Source organism: Passer domesticus, chromosome 5 (genome assembly GCF_036417665.1).
Source record: "Passer domesticus isolate bPasDom1 chromosome 5, bPasDom1.hap1, whole genome shotgun sequence".
Classification (NCBI taxonomy): Eukaryota; Metazoa; Chordata; class Aves; order Passeriformes; family Passeridae; genus Passer; species Passer domesticus.
In genome coordinates, this window is record NC_087478.1 from 17,205,833 (window position 1) to 17,226,425 (window position 20,593).

General features: G+C 35.5%; 1 protein-coding gene across 6 annotated transcripts in view; it reads right to left on the minus strand.

Moving 5' to 3' along the window:
• The window catches only part of BRD1 (bromodomain containing 1), a 58,403-nt gene that overhangs the window by 36,375 nt on the left and 1,435 nt on the right, over nucleotides 1-20,593 (minus strand). For 5 of the 6 annotated variants that reach the window (XM_064422159.1, XM_064422157.1, XM_064422156.1 and 2 more), the window contains exons 2-3: nucleotides 16,251-17,631; nucleotides 4,467-4,623 (exon numbers count right to left, since the gene is read on the minus strand). In XM_064422159.1, coding sequence (XP_064278229.1) covers nucleotides 4,467-4,623; nucleotides 16,251-17,617 — 1,524 coding nt within the window. In that variant the 5' untranslated portion in view covers nucleotides 17,618-17,631. Of the gene's footprint in view, nucleotides 1-4,466; nucleotides 4,624-16,250; nucleotides 17,632-19,717; nucleotides 19,974-20,593 lie in introns of those variants that run through there. The other variant, XM_064422155.1, reaches the window with a different exon arrangement.

Here is a 20,593-nt window from a genome sequence, read left to right on the forward strand (position 1 = left end):
TGCTCTTTTGCCATATTTAACTGCATAATTTAAGCAACTGGGGAACTGAGCCTGCTGAAAGCTAAGTCAACAAATTGTACTAGTTCTAGGGTGGGCAGGAAACCTAAATACAGCAAGAAAAAATCATGTTACAGCTAGCCTTAGGGTAGTTTATTAGACACTTAAGTACTTGGCTGAACCTCAAGGTGCAGTTGCACTCAAATAAAATAAAGATATTTTACCTGAATCAGTTGTTTTACCAATTTAATTCCATATAATAGGCACATACTTGTCAATCTGCAGATATGACCCAAAGTATCAAAAGTACCCTGCCTCCCTTTTTTTTCTGCACACCTACACTACCTTTCCGAATGGCACTCTGGTTTGGAGATTAATAGCAAGCCCTCCAATATTCTGACACTTCTATGCAAAGTAATGCTCGCAGACAGTTTACAGCCTAATAGCTAATATAAAACTCTCCTTTGCCCTAACCTATTTATTATCTGACATACAACATATACCTTAATTAGATTAAAAGATCCATGAAAGTTGAAGAGAGCATGATGTTGGCCCCAACAACAAACCAGCAAAAACTCAAGATACAAAGGGTTCCATTCAACTTTTTTAGCTTTCTGATATAGAAAGTTTCTATTAACTTTCTCGTAAGGAAGTTCTTCTTCTTCCTTCTTTTTACAACTGTCCTGACAACCACCAAGTTTCATTTGGCTGATGACACAAGAAAAATTTATATAGGAATTCTCATTTGGAGAGGGACTCTTCATCAGGAACTAGGACAAGGAGCAATGAGTTAAAACTGAAAGAAGAGAAATTTAGATTAGATATTAGGAAGAAATTCTTGGCTGTGAGGGTGGTGAGGCACTGGAACAGATTGCCCAGAGAAGCTGTTAATGTCCCATTCCCAGACAGTGTTCAAGGTCAGGTTGGGTGGGGCATTGAGTAACCTGGTCCAGTGGAAGCTGTTCCTGCCCATGGCAGTATGTGAGAACTAAATGGTCTTTAAGGACCCTTCCACTCTAAACCATTCTGTGAGTCTATGATTTTCCAGTGGACTAAGTTATTGCTGAACACAGTATTACCTAGAAATACTACCTAGTATTAAGTATTACCTAGAATATTACCTATTTGTTGATACTGAGGGAAGAGGAAAACGTTTTTAAGTCTACACAAAGAACATGCAGCAGCTGAGAACTTGTCTCAGCATTAGTATGCTACCAATGTCTCCATAGCAGCAGGAATACTGTCAGTGTAGCACCATACCCCTCCTCCTGCTGGATGTGAATGTGTGAGAACAGCCTCACTCCTTAGAGAGGCTGTAACTTAATATGATAAAAACAGAAATAGAATGACAGTGATGAAACTGGACCTTGAGCAATACAATTCATTTTATTAGCATGCTCTGCTGGACTTGTATGGCAATCAGACAAAACCATTTAGTGGTTGCAACTTGTGTTCTTAATGAAATCTTCTGTGCAGGTGTGACCTTAAGTCATCAGCACGTTCTCTTTTATTTCTTCTAACAGTGGCTTTAAACTGACATCACTGCAGCAGCAGCAAGCTTCTACACTTATATTTCATGCTATATTTTCATTCAAGCACTCTTAAAGTTCAGGGAAAAAAACCTAAAATAATGAGGATGTAAATTTAAGAGTATTCCAATACCTTTCCTTAATTTCTCTAGGTGGAGAGAGAAGTGAAAGCATAAACCATTCTCTTACACAGTTCCTTGTTCCTGCAAATGGTGAGGCAGTCCAGGTCATTTAGCCTGGTCTAGAACTCTTAGATCTTCAAAACCATACCATAACTAAACTGTGAAACACATTTATTAGGAAGTAAGTCTAGATCATGAAGACCTCTCTCTTTGCCAAATTTGTTCTAGTAACCAAACAGAGAGGGACCAAATCCACTTTCTACCATACATTCTTAAACCATTTTCAGGGTTTTGGTTCATCATTATAGCACTTCTTTTCTGTTTAAATAACAATTTTTAAAAATCCCTGGATCTTATTACATCACTGTTTATATTTGATAAACTGAAAAATCTATGTAGGTATCTTAATATTCTGACCCCTCACATAAAATAAAAAGAATTTTCCCATCTGGACTGAAATTAACAAAATAATCTAAAACTTTTTAAGGTGTTCTCACAACAGGTATGCCACTGTTGTTTATTGTCTTGATTACAAATTGGTTTATACTTGGGAGTAACAAAATACATTCATTGCCTTGCAGTTATGACTGCTTTAATAAATAGCTATTGAAAGTGCTCTGAAAAAGACACAATGTCATACACAGGACACTTGCTACTCACTGAAAAGCACTAACTACACATTTTTCATCAACAGACTCATTTATTACTCAGCTCACCTTGGAACAAGATTTTACTTTTCAAAAGAATAAACTTTTCAACACACCAATATAAATAGCTTCCAATTTATTTAGAATATATTTCCTTATTTAAGAATCATTCTCAAATTAGAAAAGACAATAAAGAACTACTTTTGTAGTAGTTTTGTTTGTACCGAAGTGTAAACAGACAACTGAATTTTAAAATGCTCATATTAAAGGCCTATTTTATTTTAATCAAACATTAATTACAATAATAGTTTTATTGTGATAGTCATTATTTAAATACATAGTAATGTTGCACCCTTATCATGTCATCCCAGAAGAAAACTGGCTTGTGTAATTTTTTGGACACTGACAGTGGTCTAGTTCTATACTGCCACAATAGCACCACGCTTGCCTTTAGTATTTTATAAGGACTCAAGCTCATTTAAAAAGAAGTTTATTGTCTCAACAAATTAATTTCAACTATTATTAGGTAACACTAGGTACACTGCTAAGTATCACTTTTCAGAACCTCTAATGCAGAAGTAAAAGATTAATCAAATTTTAAAATGTAGTTATATAGAAACAATGAAAACAAGATAAACAAGTAGCTGGTTTATATTCAAAGCTGACTTCACCTAAAAGGAGTCCATGTAAATGGAATTCGAGAATCTCAGCTATGAGGAAAGGCTGAGAGAGCTCAAACTGTTTAGCCTGGAGGAGAAAAGGCTCAGGCGCAGAAATCTCACCAACCTAAATACTTGAAGGGAAGAAGCAAAACCATAGAGCCAGGCTCCATTCAGAGGTGCCCAGTGACAACACAAGAGGCAATGGCACAAAGTAAGAACAGGCATCAGATGACTCCTGGTTTCTTTCTCAATTGTAAGGGTGACCAAGCACTGGCACAGCTGCCCAGAGAGGTTGTGGAGTTTCCACCCTTGGATAACTCAAAAGCCAGCTGGACATGGTGCTGGACAACCTGTTCTAAGTGACCCTGCTTGAGCAGTGGGGTTGTTATCAGATGACCTCCAGAGGTCCTTTTCAATCTCAATTAATCTGGAAATTACTAATTAGATTTTCAACAAGAACAGCTAAAAAAATAAACACACACAAACATGACAGATCAAATAATTAGGAAGCAGTGTTGACCACTGTATTTTTTATGACTACATCAATCAATTACTTAATCAGCAAACAGAAATACAATTCTAACAAAAATAACAGTTCCACTTCAGAGGGGGAAAAAATTCAATTTAATATGGGTAAATTATTATAAAATTAATTGCTACATTTTAGAAGCTATTTTACAGGAAGTCAAGCACCAGGAGAATGGAAAGAACACACCCACCTACACATTCCATTCCATTAAAAAAGGTAACTCGGATGCAGTAAAAATTTCCACATCATGATGCTTCATAGCATTTCAAAGTCTACATGTACACAATTCAGACATTTTAATTATTTTTGAAGCTATCCAGTAACTTGAAACCAAAACAGACCACCTGGAGTTGCTGTTTTGATGTTTTTCATCAACTTATTCAGAGGAGTGTACAACTGAACTTATGCTTGTCTACAGTCCCACTTAACTGTGTCAAAAACAAACCAGAAGCTGAAACAGGTCTTTGAACTTCATCACCAACTTGCACTTTGTTATTACCAATCAAGGTGGGCAATACAGATCTGAATTTGAAAACTGTAAACTAGCTGTCTAACCCTTTACCTTATTAAAATCCACATTTTTTTCAACTGTCAAATAAGACATCTGCTCTGCAGCTTTTGATGAATTTAATATAACTTTTATTTTTTATCTGACAGTACATTGAAGAATGAATTCCAAAAAACTACAACACTTACCGAAGAATAATGGCACTATGATATTTGTGATGACAGTATTTTTGTGAAACATTTAAGCAAAACAGAAGAAAAAGCTGCATTTTTTTTTTGTGTCACATATTAAAAAGTATTAGATAATTCCCAACTGCCAAAATAGGTAATATCACTTCAGAACAGGGTAAAGAATTTCTTCAGTCCTGAGTAAAAGAAGTTTTTACTTTGTGCTAGGCTTCCCAGTTTATTTTTAACTCACTAAAACGGAAAATTTCCAATTTCTGCTTATAAATAAAAAGTATGTCACATACCTGTTGTGTGTTTCTTTGTGACTGTAAACTGGATTGCAGCCTTCTCAAGAGTGGAACACCATTCCTAGACAGTCTTTTAAGCAACCAGTAACTGTGCACTCGTTCAACAAAATGCTTCTTTCGCTGAATGGCCACCTGATTCATAATCTTATTTAATCTAAAACATGGAAAAACTGATATTGTATTTTTCACAGCAAAGCATATAACATATTTATCTATGGAAGTTAAACATCACATATATATGAATGTATACTGTAAAACCAGAAGCAATCACTATGTTACTAACTTCTTTCAGTAAGATCCCTTCCAGTACAATTATTTCTGAGCAGTAAATTACAACCAAATACATCTGCTTGACACTGCGGGTTCTACCAAATACATTAAGATACTTTATAAAGATAAAGGGAATCAATTTTTTTGTAATCATTATTGGTAGAGCAATCCCAGATTAGGGCTGAGAATTAAGCTTTATGTGCATTTCGCATAGAATGATTTTCCTGTTGAAAATGAAATCAGATAAAAAGCTCCAAATCACTATCACAATTTTCACTATGCAAATCATCAGATCATTTGTTGCCATCTACAGAAAGATCAGTACTTTATTTTACAGACAATACATCTTCAAACTCCTCCCATAAAAACATGCTATGAAAGCCTTGTATTACTCTACATAAATTTCTGACAAATAAACCAAACAAAAAATACAAAACACAGGAACAATTATTATTTTACCCCACATACACAAGAAAATAACCAAAGAGAGAAGACGTGAGGACGATGTGAACAGTTAACAAAATATTTGATCAAAATTAATCAGTATTTTCTCCAACTGCTTTTTAACAAATGTAAATCCTCTTTGCATATACTTTTTTACAAATACTCAAGCAAAGTGCCTTATCAACATCACACACAACAATACTGATTCTTATTTTTCAAATAATGACATGTTAGATGACCAAGCCTCAAACATGACAGTGGCTTCTCAAAACATATTAAAAAGAAAGCTTATCTGAAACAAATCTTCAGCTGTTCATGCCTACAGTATCTTGAAATTATGGCAAAATAGAAATTAGAAAAAGGTAATAGGTATAGAATGAAAATATTTTTCTATGATAATGCTGGTGTTTGTAACTGGTGGCAGCCTTGTAAAATTAACACAAGATGTCCCAAGCTCCCAAGCCCCTGCATTGCCAGAGATGGTTCCTTCATCTGGGGGCAGGGGTGAGCTGGAAAGAGAGCTGGATGTAAAACAGTTACAGAAAGGATAGTAACAATGAAAAAAGAAATCTGTTAATTCTTCACTCAGAATATTACTACTACCCACAGTAAAACTCTACAATTGATGGTAGAGGGTTTATTGCATATTCTCCAAAAGTTAACACTAAACCAAGCAAATATTAACTGAAGAAGTATCTGATTTGTAGAGGAGTACCATGAGACATTTAAACAAGAATCACGATTGTATATACATACTAATGTTTTTCTACTTTTCCCCTTTTTATATTGGGAAGAAAGCAGTTTTGCAGGGAAGTGATAAAAGCTAAGTAGTCAAAACACCTAAAGAAAATGTAAAGTTAGAAGTAAGCCATGGGTAAAATGGTTTTTAAGAATATCTGGGAAAACTAAATATTTTTCAGACTAACATACACGTGAGTGTACTTTGAGTTCAAAGGTCATCCATCCCTGGGATCTTTTGGACTGTGTAGAACATAAGGTGCAAGAGGTCTATTCAGTGCTACTAACTATAGCTAAAGTTTTCAGTCATCACCAGGTAAAAACAGAGCAAACACAGATTTTCTTTAAAATACAGTGCCGTTGTATCATTTGGTTTCTCAATTACATTGGGTTTTTTAATTAATAACTAAGCTAGTTAGGCATTCTTGAAAAATTCTAGCTTAATTTAAAGCTTAGATCTGCAGATGGACTTCAGACTCTCTTGTATATCTTTCACTGGAAAGCAGACACAGGCTCCACAAAGCCTTACTCAATGCAGAACAGATGTGACCCTACTAAACTTCAAACAACATAATTACAATTAATTATAGAATGCAATCAGAGTCAAATAATTGCTTTCACAAATCTCTTGGAAACAGTAAAACCTACTGAACCAAGTCAAAAAAAGCACAGCCAAATACACAACTATTTGGAAAGATCAGAGAATCATAACATGAAAAAAGGTGCCCTGGATTCATGCCCATCAGATGTGGCAAGACTAAGGAAACATCTTCAACTACAGCTTTACATGCATTTGCCAAGTCACATAACAAACCATTCTATGAATATATAATAGCAGTGTTAAAAGAAGCTTAAGAAAGATGTTCACAGAAGACACTTTCCAACTTTCAAAATATAAATAGAAGGTAATTAGAGTGTAGAGACTACTTTAAAAGTAGTTGCAAACTACTCATCTCTGCCTTCCCCTTTATATTAAACCAAGTATTTAATTTAAACAACACACATGGGTGGCAGCTAGATACTTGTCAAAATACAGAGCTCTCAAACCTTCACGTGGCAGGTATCTACACAGCCTCTACACTATGAACTTAGTGCTGGCAGGATGTTACACCTGCTGTTAGACTCTAACTACCCACTACCTATATCGCAGCTCTTCAACCATCCTTTTGCTTAGTCTGATACTTCCAGGCAGACTAGTACCGTCCCAAGCACCTTAAATTTTGATGGGCCATATAACTATTTTGGGGAAATGAGACAACATTGCTGTAGAACCCCGTAAGATGCAAGACTGGGCACTGATTTTGAAGCTCCTGCCACTTAAATGAATTTTCCATACATTCTACTTCCCTTTTTTTCCTCCTCCATCAAAGATGCAATAAAAAAACCCTGAAGAATAATAAAAAAGGCATGTATTTGGGATAGGTGAGGGAGAGCTGTTTAAAGACTTCATCATTTTGCAATCCAGGATCTGACTTGGACATGACAGGATTAATTGCTACAGTACACTGATAAATCCCCAATGCAGAGGCAAGGCTTAGAGAACTTGGGGCACCTTCCAGAACTATAAAAAACACCTCAGCAGAGGCATTTTCTTGCTAAGCCATCTGTCCACACTAGAACTTTTTCCACTATAAGCACATCAAAAAAGAACAGCTTTCTGTATTATTTTCTAAAGGCAAGTCAAGCATATCAACTACTGGGAGAAAAAACCTTCACTTTCCCTCAACTTACCAGTTATTTAAAACATTGTACGTTGATAGAGGAATTTGAAAATTCTTAAAAAGGTGACTGTTCCAATGATATTCAGTGACTGCTGCTATCTAGCTGGGCTCATAGAAGAAGTGTTAGGTTTCAAGCTGATGACCACTGCAGCCTTTTGATGTTTTAGCACTATCAGTCATATTGATTCTTGGTTTGTTCTTTTACATCTACATGCCAAAACTACACAGATGACCAAAACATTTTTCAGAACTGTTTTAATTGTGCCACAGCCAACTAAGTGAGCCAGAACCGCTTCCTTTCCCCAGCCCCAGACCTTAAAACACTGATGTGCACTAGAAATGGGGATGTCATACAATTCCCTGCTTGTCTTTAAACAGGCAAAGGTCCCTTTGGAAGTGAACCTTTGAAATAGCACCTACAGTCTCCTCACATGGAGAAACTGGATGGATAATCTACCCTGTAAAGGATGACACACTTAATGCACCGGTCAATGCATTCAGAGAGCTGAGTGTGTTATTCAGTCCTTGCTTCCTCACCTTTTACAGAAATGCATAAAATAAATTTTGTCAATGTAAGAGATGTGCTTTCAACATATTAGCAAATCTCACAGCTGCCTTCTTTGACTCATGACTTCTCTCCCAGTTTCAGTTACATATCACTGTGGGAACTATGGCAACTGGTTAAAGGGAAAAGTGAAACCAGTATTTTTGGTGACCAACTGCATGGCAGTTTAACCTCAGAAAGTGAGAGATAATCAGCCAATTTTTTATCAATCTTTACTAACCACTGACAGACCATACACGCTTTTTCATTCCACAGGTATTATTTTACCTCAAGATTCTTAAGTTTTTGAAATAGAAACAGGAGAGAATGGTTTCTTGATCAAGTATGTGATTTTGACAACATTACTATAGTAACTCAAACACAAGGAACTCAATATGAAAATCTGTATTAATCAAACACCCAAAGGAAGACCAAATACCCATTAAAACTAAGCAAATTTTGAATATGAATGAACCCTAGTATTTTAATTACCATACCTGTCCTGAGTCTCCAGTTTTATCAGTTTGTTACTTTGCATTGTCCTTTATCCAGCACAGCACTACTAAAGGTACACACAACACAGGAAAACTGTATTATATCCTGTAAAATTTCATTCAGTATCACTAACATACCAGTTTCTCTTGACCTATGCTAATACCCATTAACAATCAAATTATGTTCCACTTGACAGAGCAAATAAAATACCCTTCTTTTCCCACACAAAGATTGCAGATATGTTTAAAATCCTATCAGAATCAAATGTTAAAAATATTTATTGAACAAATTACAACAAAGTAAACTGAGTTTTCAGAACACTTGAATTTTCAAGCCTCGTTCGGCAAAGTTGCACAAAATGTACTGAGACTTGTAGGAAGCAGGAAAGATACAAGACTTCTCGACAGATAATTATAGTAATTCCAATGACACTTACTGGAAGACAATTAGCATAAAACTAAAATGAAAAGCTATGGAAGAATATATTTGGGGAATTGGAATTAATTCTGGAGCTTTACCAACAATTCTTCCTAGCTCCATATCAAAAAATTTCAGTTTTTGAAGACCAGAATGCCCACGGGGACAGATCAAACTCTCTCTACTCTTCTTATGGAAACCTGTGGCAGCAGCTGCTTATCAAAGTGTTTGTAAAACTTGTCTTTCAATACACTTTCTTTTTAAACAGTGAAAAGCCACAACTTTGATATCCTATTCCTCAATAAAAGATAAAACTTACTATATGATTTATTAACTTAAAAATAAAAAACTCCTCAAACTGTTCTGACAAACTTGAAAGGCAAATGAGTAACTATGTAAAAATCAGAATCCATCTGCATGTCTTTATTTCCTTTTGAAAAAAGATAACATTCCTTTAATACCAAGCAAAGTAAGCTAGATGCCTAACAGAGTGCATATCAAATCCTGGAAAGACTGAAAAATATTTCATTTCAATCTCTGCAACACATGAGAAAAAAAGTCTGCAGAATCCACATGCAAGAAATAAACACCTTCTTAATTAGAACTACTTTGCAGGTTTTATTCCTTTTGGACTGTTATGTTTTAGAAGTCTAGCTACTGAAGTTGCCTCTCCTAGGTTGAAAGTCTAACAGCATATATTTAATATACTGATACATCTTCTGAAGCCTTAAAGTCTCTCCAGGTCCCTATTCTTTATTCAACATTTACTGATATTTAAATAGTATTTGATTTTGAATGCACACGTAGGAAGTACTTTTTATTGCTTACGTGTCTGTGAACCCCCTATTTTTCTATTTGATCAAGCAGCTTGTAAAATTTTGCTTGGACAAGAAAAGTAGAACAGTGAACTGAAGAGGTAAGAAAACAGTTATTTCAGTTAATTCTGTTACCTTCTTCCTATTCTAACAACTAGAGTTTGTGATATTCCAAAACTTTGGATAAGGAAAAAAACCTAAAACAATAATAAAATAAAACACTAAAACTAAACACATCACAAACAAAGAAAACCTCCCACCCTATCACACTGGAAAAATCTCTTCTCAGAAAAACTCTATGCACAGATTTACCTCTGCCAGTTCCTATAGATATAAAATGACCACACATGATTTTGAAATCCAATATCAAAAGGCTAAATTCACATCAGATGTATTAATCAAAAATCACATTTTGATCTGTAATAAGAGGAATGCTCAGTATTTATCTTCTAATTTTTTGTGCACTCTGTAACTTGATGATTGAATAAAAAAACTGCCAGGAGACAATTCTTCAGACAATGCATTCTTTAGATGTTTTGCTATGGTACAAATCACAGTGTCCTCTATTTGCCACAAAAAAAAAACCCCAAAAAAACAAAAACAAACAAACAAAAAAAAAAACCCAACAAAAAAACCAAAAACACACCCAAAAAAATCAATCCTCCCCCCCCCCCCCCCCAAAAAAAGAAACACAAATTAAGAAAAAAAATGAATGGAAGTTTACATAACTGGTGAAACTCAGAAGTTCTGAAAAACAAAATACAAAATCACATAAATCTTGGTCTTCATAACTGCATTATCACACATATAATCATTGTGCACCAAAGCCCTTAGAAAGCACATAGAATATTAATGATAAGCCTTACAGACATAACGTATTAATTTGTTTTAAGCTTCTTGGCCTTGTACACATAAAATAAACAAATAAAAAAATGCCTTATTTTTACTCAAAATCTACTTTTACAATTTACTAAATAAGTTACACTTCTTTGAACACATTAATTAATCCTCATTTAATAAGCCAACCAGTGTCAAGATGAACTAGCTTCAAAATAATGTTCCAAAGTTACCTTTACTTTTTATAAATACTGCTGAGGCAAAACTAGTGAACATCACAGTAGCTTTTTAAATGTAGGGAAAACTACTTTTTCTTTAAGCAAAGAGATCAGGATGACATCTCCAGTAGTTTCTACATGTAACAGAAAGGTTTCAAAGTCAAACAATGGGACAAGATAAGAAACATCAGCAGTTGAAGACTTCTGGCATTTCCCTCAGGTGATTCTATGATCCAAGTATCACAGTCACAAGGCACACCTATATCATGCTCCCCTGGAATTAAAATAAGCATTTTCACATGATTCTGTAAAATATACATACATGTATATTCAAGGATAAAGAGCTAACAGACATTGGTCTGGATTTATTCAGCTTCCAAGTTCTTTGCAATGCTGGCCCCGGCAGTATTTTTCAATAGCTTTTTTATCCTGAATTTTAAGCCACATTTCTTGTTCTTTCCCCCCCCCGACCTTGAAAACTTTCTGAATGTATTAAAAAAAACAACAGGGTACCCCAAAAATGTTTTTTTAAATCCCCCAAAGAAATCCACAAGCTATATATATGAATACGAAGTATTATCTGTGAATGCAGACTGACAGTATCTTGAAGGCTTTGTTAATGTTCCTTTTCCCTTATACTGCATTTCAACACTTTGTTTATTCATTATTTATTTTTCTGGTCCTTATTTCCTTTAAGGGACAATCAAGATTCCTGTGTTAAGATAACAAGACTACATCTAATTACTTGGTAAGAAAGTTCAGGATAGTTCAACTGGGTAAATTATAAACCAAAAGAAAATACTGGTTTTGCCTTGAGACACAGTAACAGAAATCCAGCTTACTATCAAGCACAGTATTCCTCCTAATAAAACCAAAGATCAACATAGAGAAATCAGTTAAGGTGGGGCACATAAATGCTGATCTGTCAGAAGAGCTGAAGATGTTTTTGTAAGAGTCTCAGCAATTTTTGCTCTCAGTTGTCAGCTATTACTTACCTTACTTTCATAATCTTTTAATTCTCTTTTAACATTAATGATGCAATACACCTCATGAAACAACAGTGTTTCTACTTCTAATACAAATGGGGCTTTTTTACTTATTCTTTGCTTTCTATACCAGGATTGCATTTCAAATGTTTTCTTTATTTTAGACATAGCAAACATGCCATGTTTGCAGAAAGAGAAACTAAAGATGAAAGCAAATATTTATATGCTTTTAATGCCAGCTTCCATTTAAGCAGAACTTCCATAGAGCAGTACTTGCACAAATGGCATTTTAATAAAGCAGATTACACTGTATCTCAGCGTATACTTTTAAAACACCGAAGATTAAATATTTCATATCACATTCTATTTCCCTCCAAGTATATAGCTACAATATTGTAGTTTCACAGCATTTTAAAATAACGTGAATATTGACACTGGCTAACAAGCAAACATTTTTAAAATGCCTCTTTTGACACATAAGATCAAGAGGCTACACAAAAACAATGCTATTTGTACTAGAGAATCAAGCACTCAAAAATAAGAAAAACCATGTAGTTTTCCCAGCTAACATTGTAACACATCTTCTGCATGTACCCATCCTGCTTGCTGAATAAGGTAACAGTTATAAAAGACAAGGATGAGCAGCAGCAGATTAAAAAAAAAAAACCAAAAAACAACACACAAGAAATTGAGCACAGAGTCAGTGCAAGGTAACTGTCAGAGAGAAGCAGCTAGATTTAGATTGCCAAGAGAACCCTGAAAGTTAGGATTTTGTAACTTGAAAATTCTGGACCTGCAGTCTAAACAAATTCCTTCTGGTATTTTATTTTTTTGGGGGCGGAGGGGATCTCTCTACTAAGCAAAATTCAACCATTACACATCCCTGGTGGCATATATTATACTTCAAGAACAAATTTGCCATTTTTTCAGCTAAACTAGCTGGTGGCAGTGGGAAGTTACTTTCTGGCTACCATTTGCCAAGAGGAGCAGATACTGTTCATCCCTCCCTCTCCTCACTACACAGCACAGCTGCTCTGGCACTTCCCAGGAACACAACTTTTAGATGATCCTCATTTCTACCTTTAAACAATCAAAACACCCAAAAAACAGACAAACAAAAAGGCCCACCAAAAACAGGCAAACAAAAAAAGCTAATGAATATGAACAGTACAGTGTAAGCCACCACATTCAAGAGTTTGGTATTTCAATATGAACTGAATGGAATTTTCAAGTAAAGAAACAACACATCTCTGTAGTCAGGTCTGATATACATCCTCCAGGCATAAGAGTTCCCTGGTAGTCCCATACATTATTGCAAGTGCTAAGCAAGTTATAAGTCAGCATTGACAGCACTGAAAACTGAAACCACCTTAAGGCACCATGAACTACTGTACCTTTGGAAGTAGATACTCAGGTATAGACTTTCCAAAATACCTAGGCAACAGCACAGATATAGGCTCAGCATTAAAAATAAATTACAAAAAAAGAGGGGAAAAAAAAGGAGCTGGGGGTGGTAAGCACTTATCTCCTATCATCAATGGATCAATGGTTAGCAACTTTGTATCTGCACCCCTAAATCAGCAGTTCACAGATCAAAGTCTGAGAGATCATACAATTAGATTATAAATTACCTAGAGATGACACTATCTATATAATTTAACTGCAAAAAATTTAGAGTATGACATCTGTGTAAAAAGTTCTGGTTGAAGTCATTCAAGGCAGTAGCACAGAAACCTGACCTAAGGTAAGCTGATCCAGAAATTCTTAAGATACAAAAGCTGGGTAGAAATTATGAAGCATGTTGTTCCACACACGGTCTTTTTAAAATATCCTGAACATTAGGATAATTACTTTGGAAAAGCAATTATACTAATGTTCAGGATATTTGAAAAAGACTTTTAAAAAAGGATATTTTTTGCAATTTTTTCTATTTTTTTTTCTATTTTTTCTATTGTGAAAATTTGCAATAGAATTATTAAAAGCTGTGTTACTAAAATATTCAGTTGTTCACATACTCTCGCTATCCAGAAAAGGATACAAATCCTTCTCCTTAAACTGAATAAAAATTGCAAGATGGTTTTCCTCAAGCTTCACCAGATGTACTCAGGGGCTGCATCCAACACGTACTTTCCTCCACTATGATCTTCATATTTGTACACTCTTCCAACTACCAACTCTGAAGAGCCAGCAATATGCTGAGGAGGCGTACAGCCTAGAAATTAAGAAAGCAATCCAAACCAAGCATCTCCACGAGTGCCTCAATTTCCAGAGATGTTGAAAACATATTAAAATCAAATTCTTCAGGTAAAAAAAGCACTAGTGTTTAAACACTGAGTGTATATATTTATTCTCTAGTAACTTAAATAGCTTATTTGCTCTTCCTCAAGGCTTCTGAAAAATCATGCTTCAGCTCCAAGGGAAAAAAGGAGTATTTAAAAACAGATCAGAGAAAAAGAATAATATAAATGAGGACTACTGTAAAATGATCCAAATAATTTTTTTAATAATTTATGGGTATGTACTTAATTCCTACAGAAATACAAGAGTATTTCCTAAAGACAAACACTGAAGAAAAGCCAAAGAAAACTTGACAACTTTGGTTCTAAAACTATAGAGATTTGGGTCTGCAGTGTAATCACTTTTCCTTTTAATACACCCATTTGTTTCACTTTTCATTCAGAGATCAGTTTTCTAGGACTGAACATGTTCACGTTACAAAGAGTACTTAAGCAAGGGTTTCCCTCAGCCAAAGACAAAACAATTTATAATAAAGCTCAGCTTTAAAATACCTTTAAACAGTACACTTTTTACACTTATGACATACAGTATAGGAACTGTACTTGTTTCTAGAAATATGAAGAGATGCATAAATAGAAGCATGCTGAATTTCTCTGCAGTCTTGAAAAGAAAGTCAATCATTAACACGAAAAGAAAGAATAAAATGTCTTTGTATTTTTGCTCCTGGCATCGAATGACTATTTTTAAAAAAGCCATCTGATGATAGCATCTTTTTAGAGTCTGTTTTTTTTAAAAGTGGCCAATGGAATGAGCTGCCAAAGGCACAACTAAGAACATACTTTCTAATTCTCAGCTCTTAGTTCGTGTTCTTTCTTACAGAGTCCCAAAAAAGCAAAACAAAAAACCACTATACTACCAATTGGGATTATCCTACTTAGGAGAAAGCCAAATTATTTTACACCAATTTCCCCCTTCCATGGACAGTAGTTCCTGTTTAAATAGCAGTATTAGTTGCCTATTGTCAACTAAAGTTTTTCTGCAGTGCATCACTAAACAAAAAAACTATTTTACCAAGCCAATCCTAACACAGAAATCAATCTGATGTTTGTAAACATCACAGGGGAGCTGAAGGCTGTTTATCAAAGTCAGTCGATAAGTAGCTTCTTACATTAACAAAACTTGTTACAGGAAAGAACTGCAGTCTCTAAACACGTATTTATTTAGATTAATTTAACCAGCTTTAATTGCTCCCTACCTGAGACTTGGGAGTCAGCTATTTAAAAGGCATAGTATTATATTAAAAGCCCTCACTTCTGTGCATTCAGACAGGTCACAGGACAGGAAATGAGCCGGCACACGGAACTGGTGCCTATTTGAGAAACCTTTCAAACTACTGCTCTTAAATTAGTAGGAATTTAATTCAAGAGGTAAACAAATATACTGGTGTTGTAAACACACAAACATAAATTTCAGAAACACTTAAGGAGAAATTATTCTGCTATACAAGGAAAACCCTTGAAGGTTTTTTGTAAAACTGACGTAGATATTACACTACAAGTTTATTCTTAATTTATGTGAGATGAACAAGATTCAAAACTTCCATACACAATTGTAATTTTCATTTTGGATCTCTTAAAATTAGAAAGAGAAGTTCAGAATCCAAAATTACAAATAAAGTTAACTTTGAGCTTGGCTTTTTTTCTTTAATATGAAGATCAACTGCATCTACTATTCTGAATTCAGCGGTTAATTCTTACAAGTACAGTGAATGACAAGTGAACACACAACGTAACTTAGTCTAACAAAAAAACCCAACCCAAACGTTCTGAGGACAAAACAAATCACTTGATCACTTAATAATTTCTCTGAGGAAGTTATTGCATTTTTAATGCAACTCCACAGAAGCACAATGTACATAATTAACAGCAGTTCTCTGAAAAAGGCCTTTAAAGAAAGCACATAAAAAACATACAAAAACTTCAAGGTGGCATTTAAAAGACCTTGTTGAAAATTAAATAGATTAAATAAAGGTTTCTCGTATTTTGATGGTTTGCTTACCTCTGGGGGGGAATATAAGGAGCAGATACTGTTGGCATAACTGTACAGGGTTCAACCACTGTTTTCTTGGCTTTTTTTGTCTTTTTCCTGATTTTTGATGTAGACCTAGCAGTTCTCACTGATCCCTCCTTTCTACAAACACCGTTTTTGATTTCGGCTTCTCCATAAATATTGAGCGGTCTCCGTGTGCAGCCTGGTGGAGTATGTACATCGCAATAGGCAGTCTTTTTCACAGAGAACGTTGTTCCACTGCCAGTTAGTTCTTTCACAGGTTCCATTTTCATATACAGACCAGCCTTTTGAGCACACGTCACATGGAATGCAGTATAGCAGTTTGCTTTGTGGCACTGGATGCAGGCACCAACACCTTTCTGTTTACAGAGGTAGCATGTTAACTTCCATCTGGCTGGGGGAATGTTCCTGACACCATCAATTGGCTCAATAAAAACCGTATTGGCAAATCCAACTTCTGGAATCCACAGAGCACACACCACGTGTCCCCAACGATCATCATCTGTCTTTTTAAAGGCACCTCCCTTGTTTGGGCACAGCACACAGTCTACAGGCCGAGAGCGGGACTGCAAACAGTGTCTGCAGAGCCACTGGCCCTCAGGTATATATGGCACCCCATAGCATTCCTGATGTACTGCTAAATTACACATATCACAAAACAGGATCACATTGCTGTTCTGACATTCACCATCCATGCATATACAACACACTGCATCTTCATCAATTAAAGACTGATGATCACCCTGTTTTTGGTTCTCACAATAAGACTCTTTTTCAAATCTATCCATAAGGAATTCAAACATATTTTGGGAAACAACTGACACTCCATCACTCTTCCGCTTATCATTGATCAATTCTAACCATGCATAATCTTCCTCATCCATGTCATACTCAACTTCGTTATCAAGTTCTTCTGCTGACTTCTCAATGAATTTGTAATAAATTGGAGGTCTCCGAGGAGCTGAAGGGGGACTGTATTCAACAATCCGTACTTTTGGTTCTGGAAGAGGAGCTGTTGTAGCAGGTATACCATGTGAGCTTGGAAGAACTTCATTTTTCTTTTTCACTTTGTTGTTTTTATGCCGTTTGCTTCTTAGACAAACTGGTGGTCTTTCACTATTTTCTTTATTGCTGTTGCATTCACTCATTTCCTGGGCAGTAAGATCATCTTCTAATATAATTTCTAAAGGATCAAAGATACTGATCCTATGCAGTCGACCTTCAATTTCTATTTCAACCATCCTTTGAGCTTGAGCATATGTCAAGGTTTCTCGTGTCGGGGAGTGCTTAATACTGCATGGGGAAGAAGAATGCCTTGCTGCCGATACTCGATGGCATCTTCCTTTTCTCCTCATTTGGTAATGTTTACCTAAAATCAGAGCAATTGTTAATATTATAAACTTCAAATAATTATATCAAAATATTAGTTTTACTGTAGTAAGGGAAAAAACCTTCCGTTCTACAGCCCTCTATGCATATATTTAACTAAAAGTACACAAACCCAAAATCCTGTCAGTCTTACTCAACAGGACTGCTCAGTCTTGTACAAGTTTAACTTGAAGATCAATAGATCTTCTAAGTAACAGCTTCCCTGAATAAACAGAGCTATACAAAATTCTTGCTAGAAACCCTCTAGAAGCACTGTTGGCAAGACCATTGCATGAGAACAAAAACATTTCAGATGAGTCACAGATAAAAAAAAACCCCAAACATTTGTTACCTTGTAAGAAAACCTTTAATACAATACTTAACAACTTAGGGGTGCCTGCAGTTTGAAAATTTTTGCAACAACTACAGATTGTCCTCTAGACCTCTCTTCAAAAGAACTAATGCAATTGTGAAAGAAAAATGAGTTTTCTCTGAATTTTTTTCCAGTGCAATTTGAGACACTCATGTTATCAACTCAACTACTATGGCTATTTTTAAAAGCTAGAAAAGCACACATACTTCCACATTTGGCAAGTGGGCAGTTTGACAGCCCTGTACTTTTTTTTTTTTTTACTTTCCTCAATCCTTAGTGAGCCCATTATTCTTCACAACATGACAAGAACATGACAGAACTCTTAGTGCCCAATATGGTGCAGTATGGACTGTAACTAGTAAATATTTCACCTGCAAAGCAGATTTGACTTAGGGCCAAAACATGTTCCCTGCTTTTAAGTACACACAGTCTTCTCCTTCAACAGATTCTTCAGGAGCTGTTCTCAGACCAACTGCTGATAGATAAAAATCCTCCTGTTTACAAACCCAGTCCTAAGCTCTTTAAAACAATTTTTAGGTTTACAACTTACTGCAAAAAGATCACATACCTTACAAGAAGATAGCTTTCTCCCCCCACTCCGAAGCTCCGTGACTAGGATGGTTACAAAACTTCTGATTTAAAAGCTTCCATACATACTCGTGCCTTTTGACATCTTGAAAATATTATAAACCTGACTGACATTGTCAAGTCTAAAATTCTATTCCACTCCTTCCTTCTTCCCAATAAATCATTAATAAATAGCATCATTCAACCTCAGCTATATAAAAAACCCTTGATCATTAATCACTGCCTAAAGTATTATTAGGGCCTCACCATTTCAGCTCTGCATTTTGAGTCAGGACTGCTCACTATATCACAACTAGTGTTAGCATCTATTGCCAAAATAGAGAAATCAAAACACAATTGCTGTGAAAGACCAATTTCTCTATTTCAGGAAGAAAACAGCAAGCACTGAATTACTAACTATATTATTTACTCCATGCTGCTTGCCTTTTGCTCAGGTCTGTGATGCCAATTCCTAAAAGCCTCAAAGCACTGAAGGAACTCCTTTCACAGGAAGACTACTAGATCACTCAGGCAACTTACCCTAAGACTAGTTCCCAAAGGGCTCTGATCTGTCTGCTCTCACAAACACTCTGTTTTCATAATCTAAACTAGTTTTATTATTCATGCAAGAATTGCACTTCTCATAAATCTGACTTTTACACAACCCATTCTTAACCCTTATTACTAGTTTCTATACCATACAGCCAGACAACAGCCAGTGTTTAATCCTGACAGATCTCTGTTCTGCTCTTTATAAACAGCACAAGAATATAAAAGGTTGCATTTCTTCAAACAACTTTGGAAGACGCATTTAATAATTAAATTCTGTAAAACAACACAGGATTTAATCATACTAGTTTCTTAACTGCAGAAAACAGTTTAAACAACTAATACTGCCAAAGAAGGTCCAACCACTAAAACATACTAGTAATTTAACCAAAATTAAAAATTAGTTCCCAGTTTCAATACAGATTTAGTAATTCAGAAACCCAAATGTATTACAATGGCCCTGATTTGTTAATGTGAACAAGTAATGATGGATTCTTCAGCTAAAACACACTGATGTGTCCATGTACAGCAACTTATTACAGTCCAGAATTGACTCAATTTACTTGTCAATCAAAACCTAGGTTTACAGAATGTTTACCTTGTATAATTGCATCTCAATTCTGTCTAGATGCAAAAGCCTGCTTTGGTATTTTAAATGCCCCTTCCTACATTTTAGCTGGTTGTGTATCTGTTTGTAGTGGCTCTTGAGGTTAGAGACTGTTTCAGAAAAAATACAGAGGGATGGATGTGAGGTGACCTTCAGAAATCAAAAACACGTGTAACTTGTCCACACTACCTTAGCCCAGTACCACAGAAAAACACATTAATGCTATGTTTCAAAGCTCTCCACTCTCTCTCCCTCTCTGTTCCCAAGATTCTCAAGTATGGCTTCAGGCAGGAATTAAAAATAGGAAGAAAATACTCAAAAGCACAAGATCTTTAATCTTGCTTAAAGATTTCGGACGGCTGTTGCAAAAGTAAAACGAACTGTATGAACCAGACTGATAAAAAAATGACTGAGATAACACCTAACTTAACAGTAAATACAGCTGACTTAGGAAGAAAGTTACAGTCTCAAACACAGAATGGATACCCTACAAATACAATGTAATGCATACAGAATCGAAACTGGTAGTACTCAGGCCGAATTTCATGCAAATTTAGCGTGAATAACTTTAATGCCCTAGAGGCAAAAGCAGTGTTTTGTTTCTCCCAAATTCTTCTGTTTGCAAATGTTCTATAAATACTCCGGATGAAGATCAGAGTTCTGCATAGCAAATTCATGACCCACAACTGGTTTGCCTTTCCTATGCAATTATCAGCTGGCATTTCTCCCTCCTACCCCCGCCCCCCTTCCCAGTATCCTGTAGATCAACAGGAACAAGGACCAAGATGTAAATTTGAAGCATAAACTAAGACAAGTTTCCATTCAATGACCACAAGGATACTGCACTAACCGCACACAAAATCATTT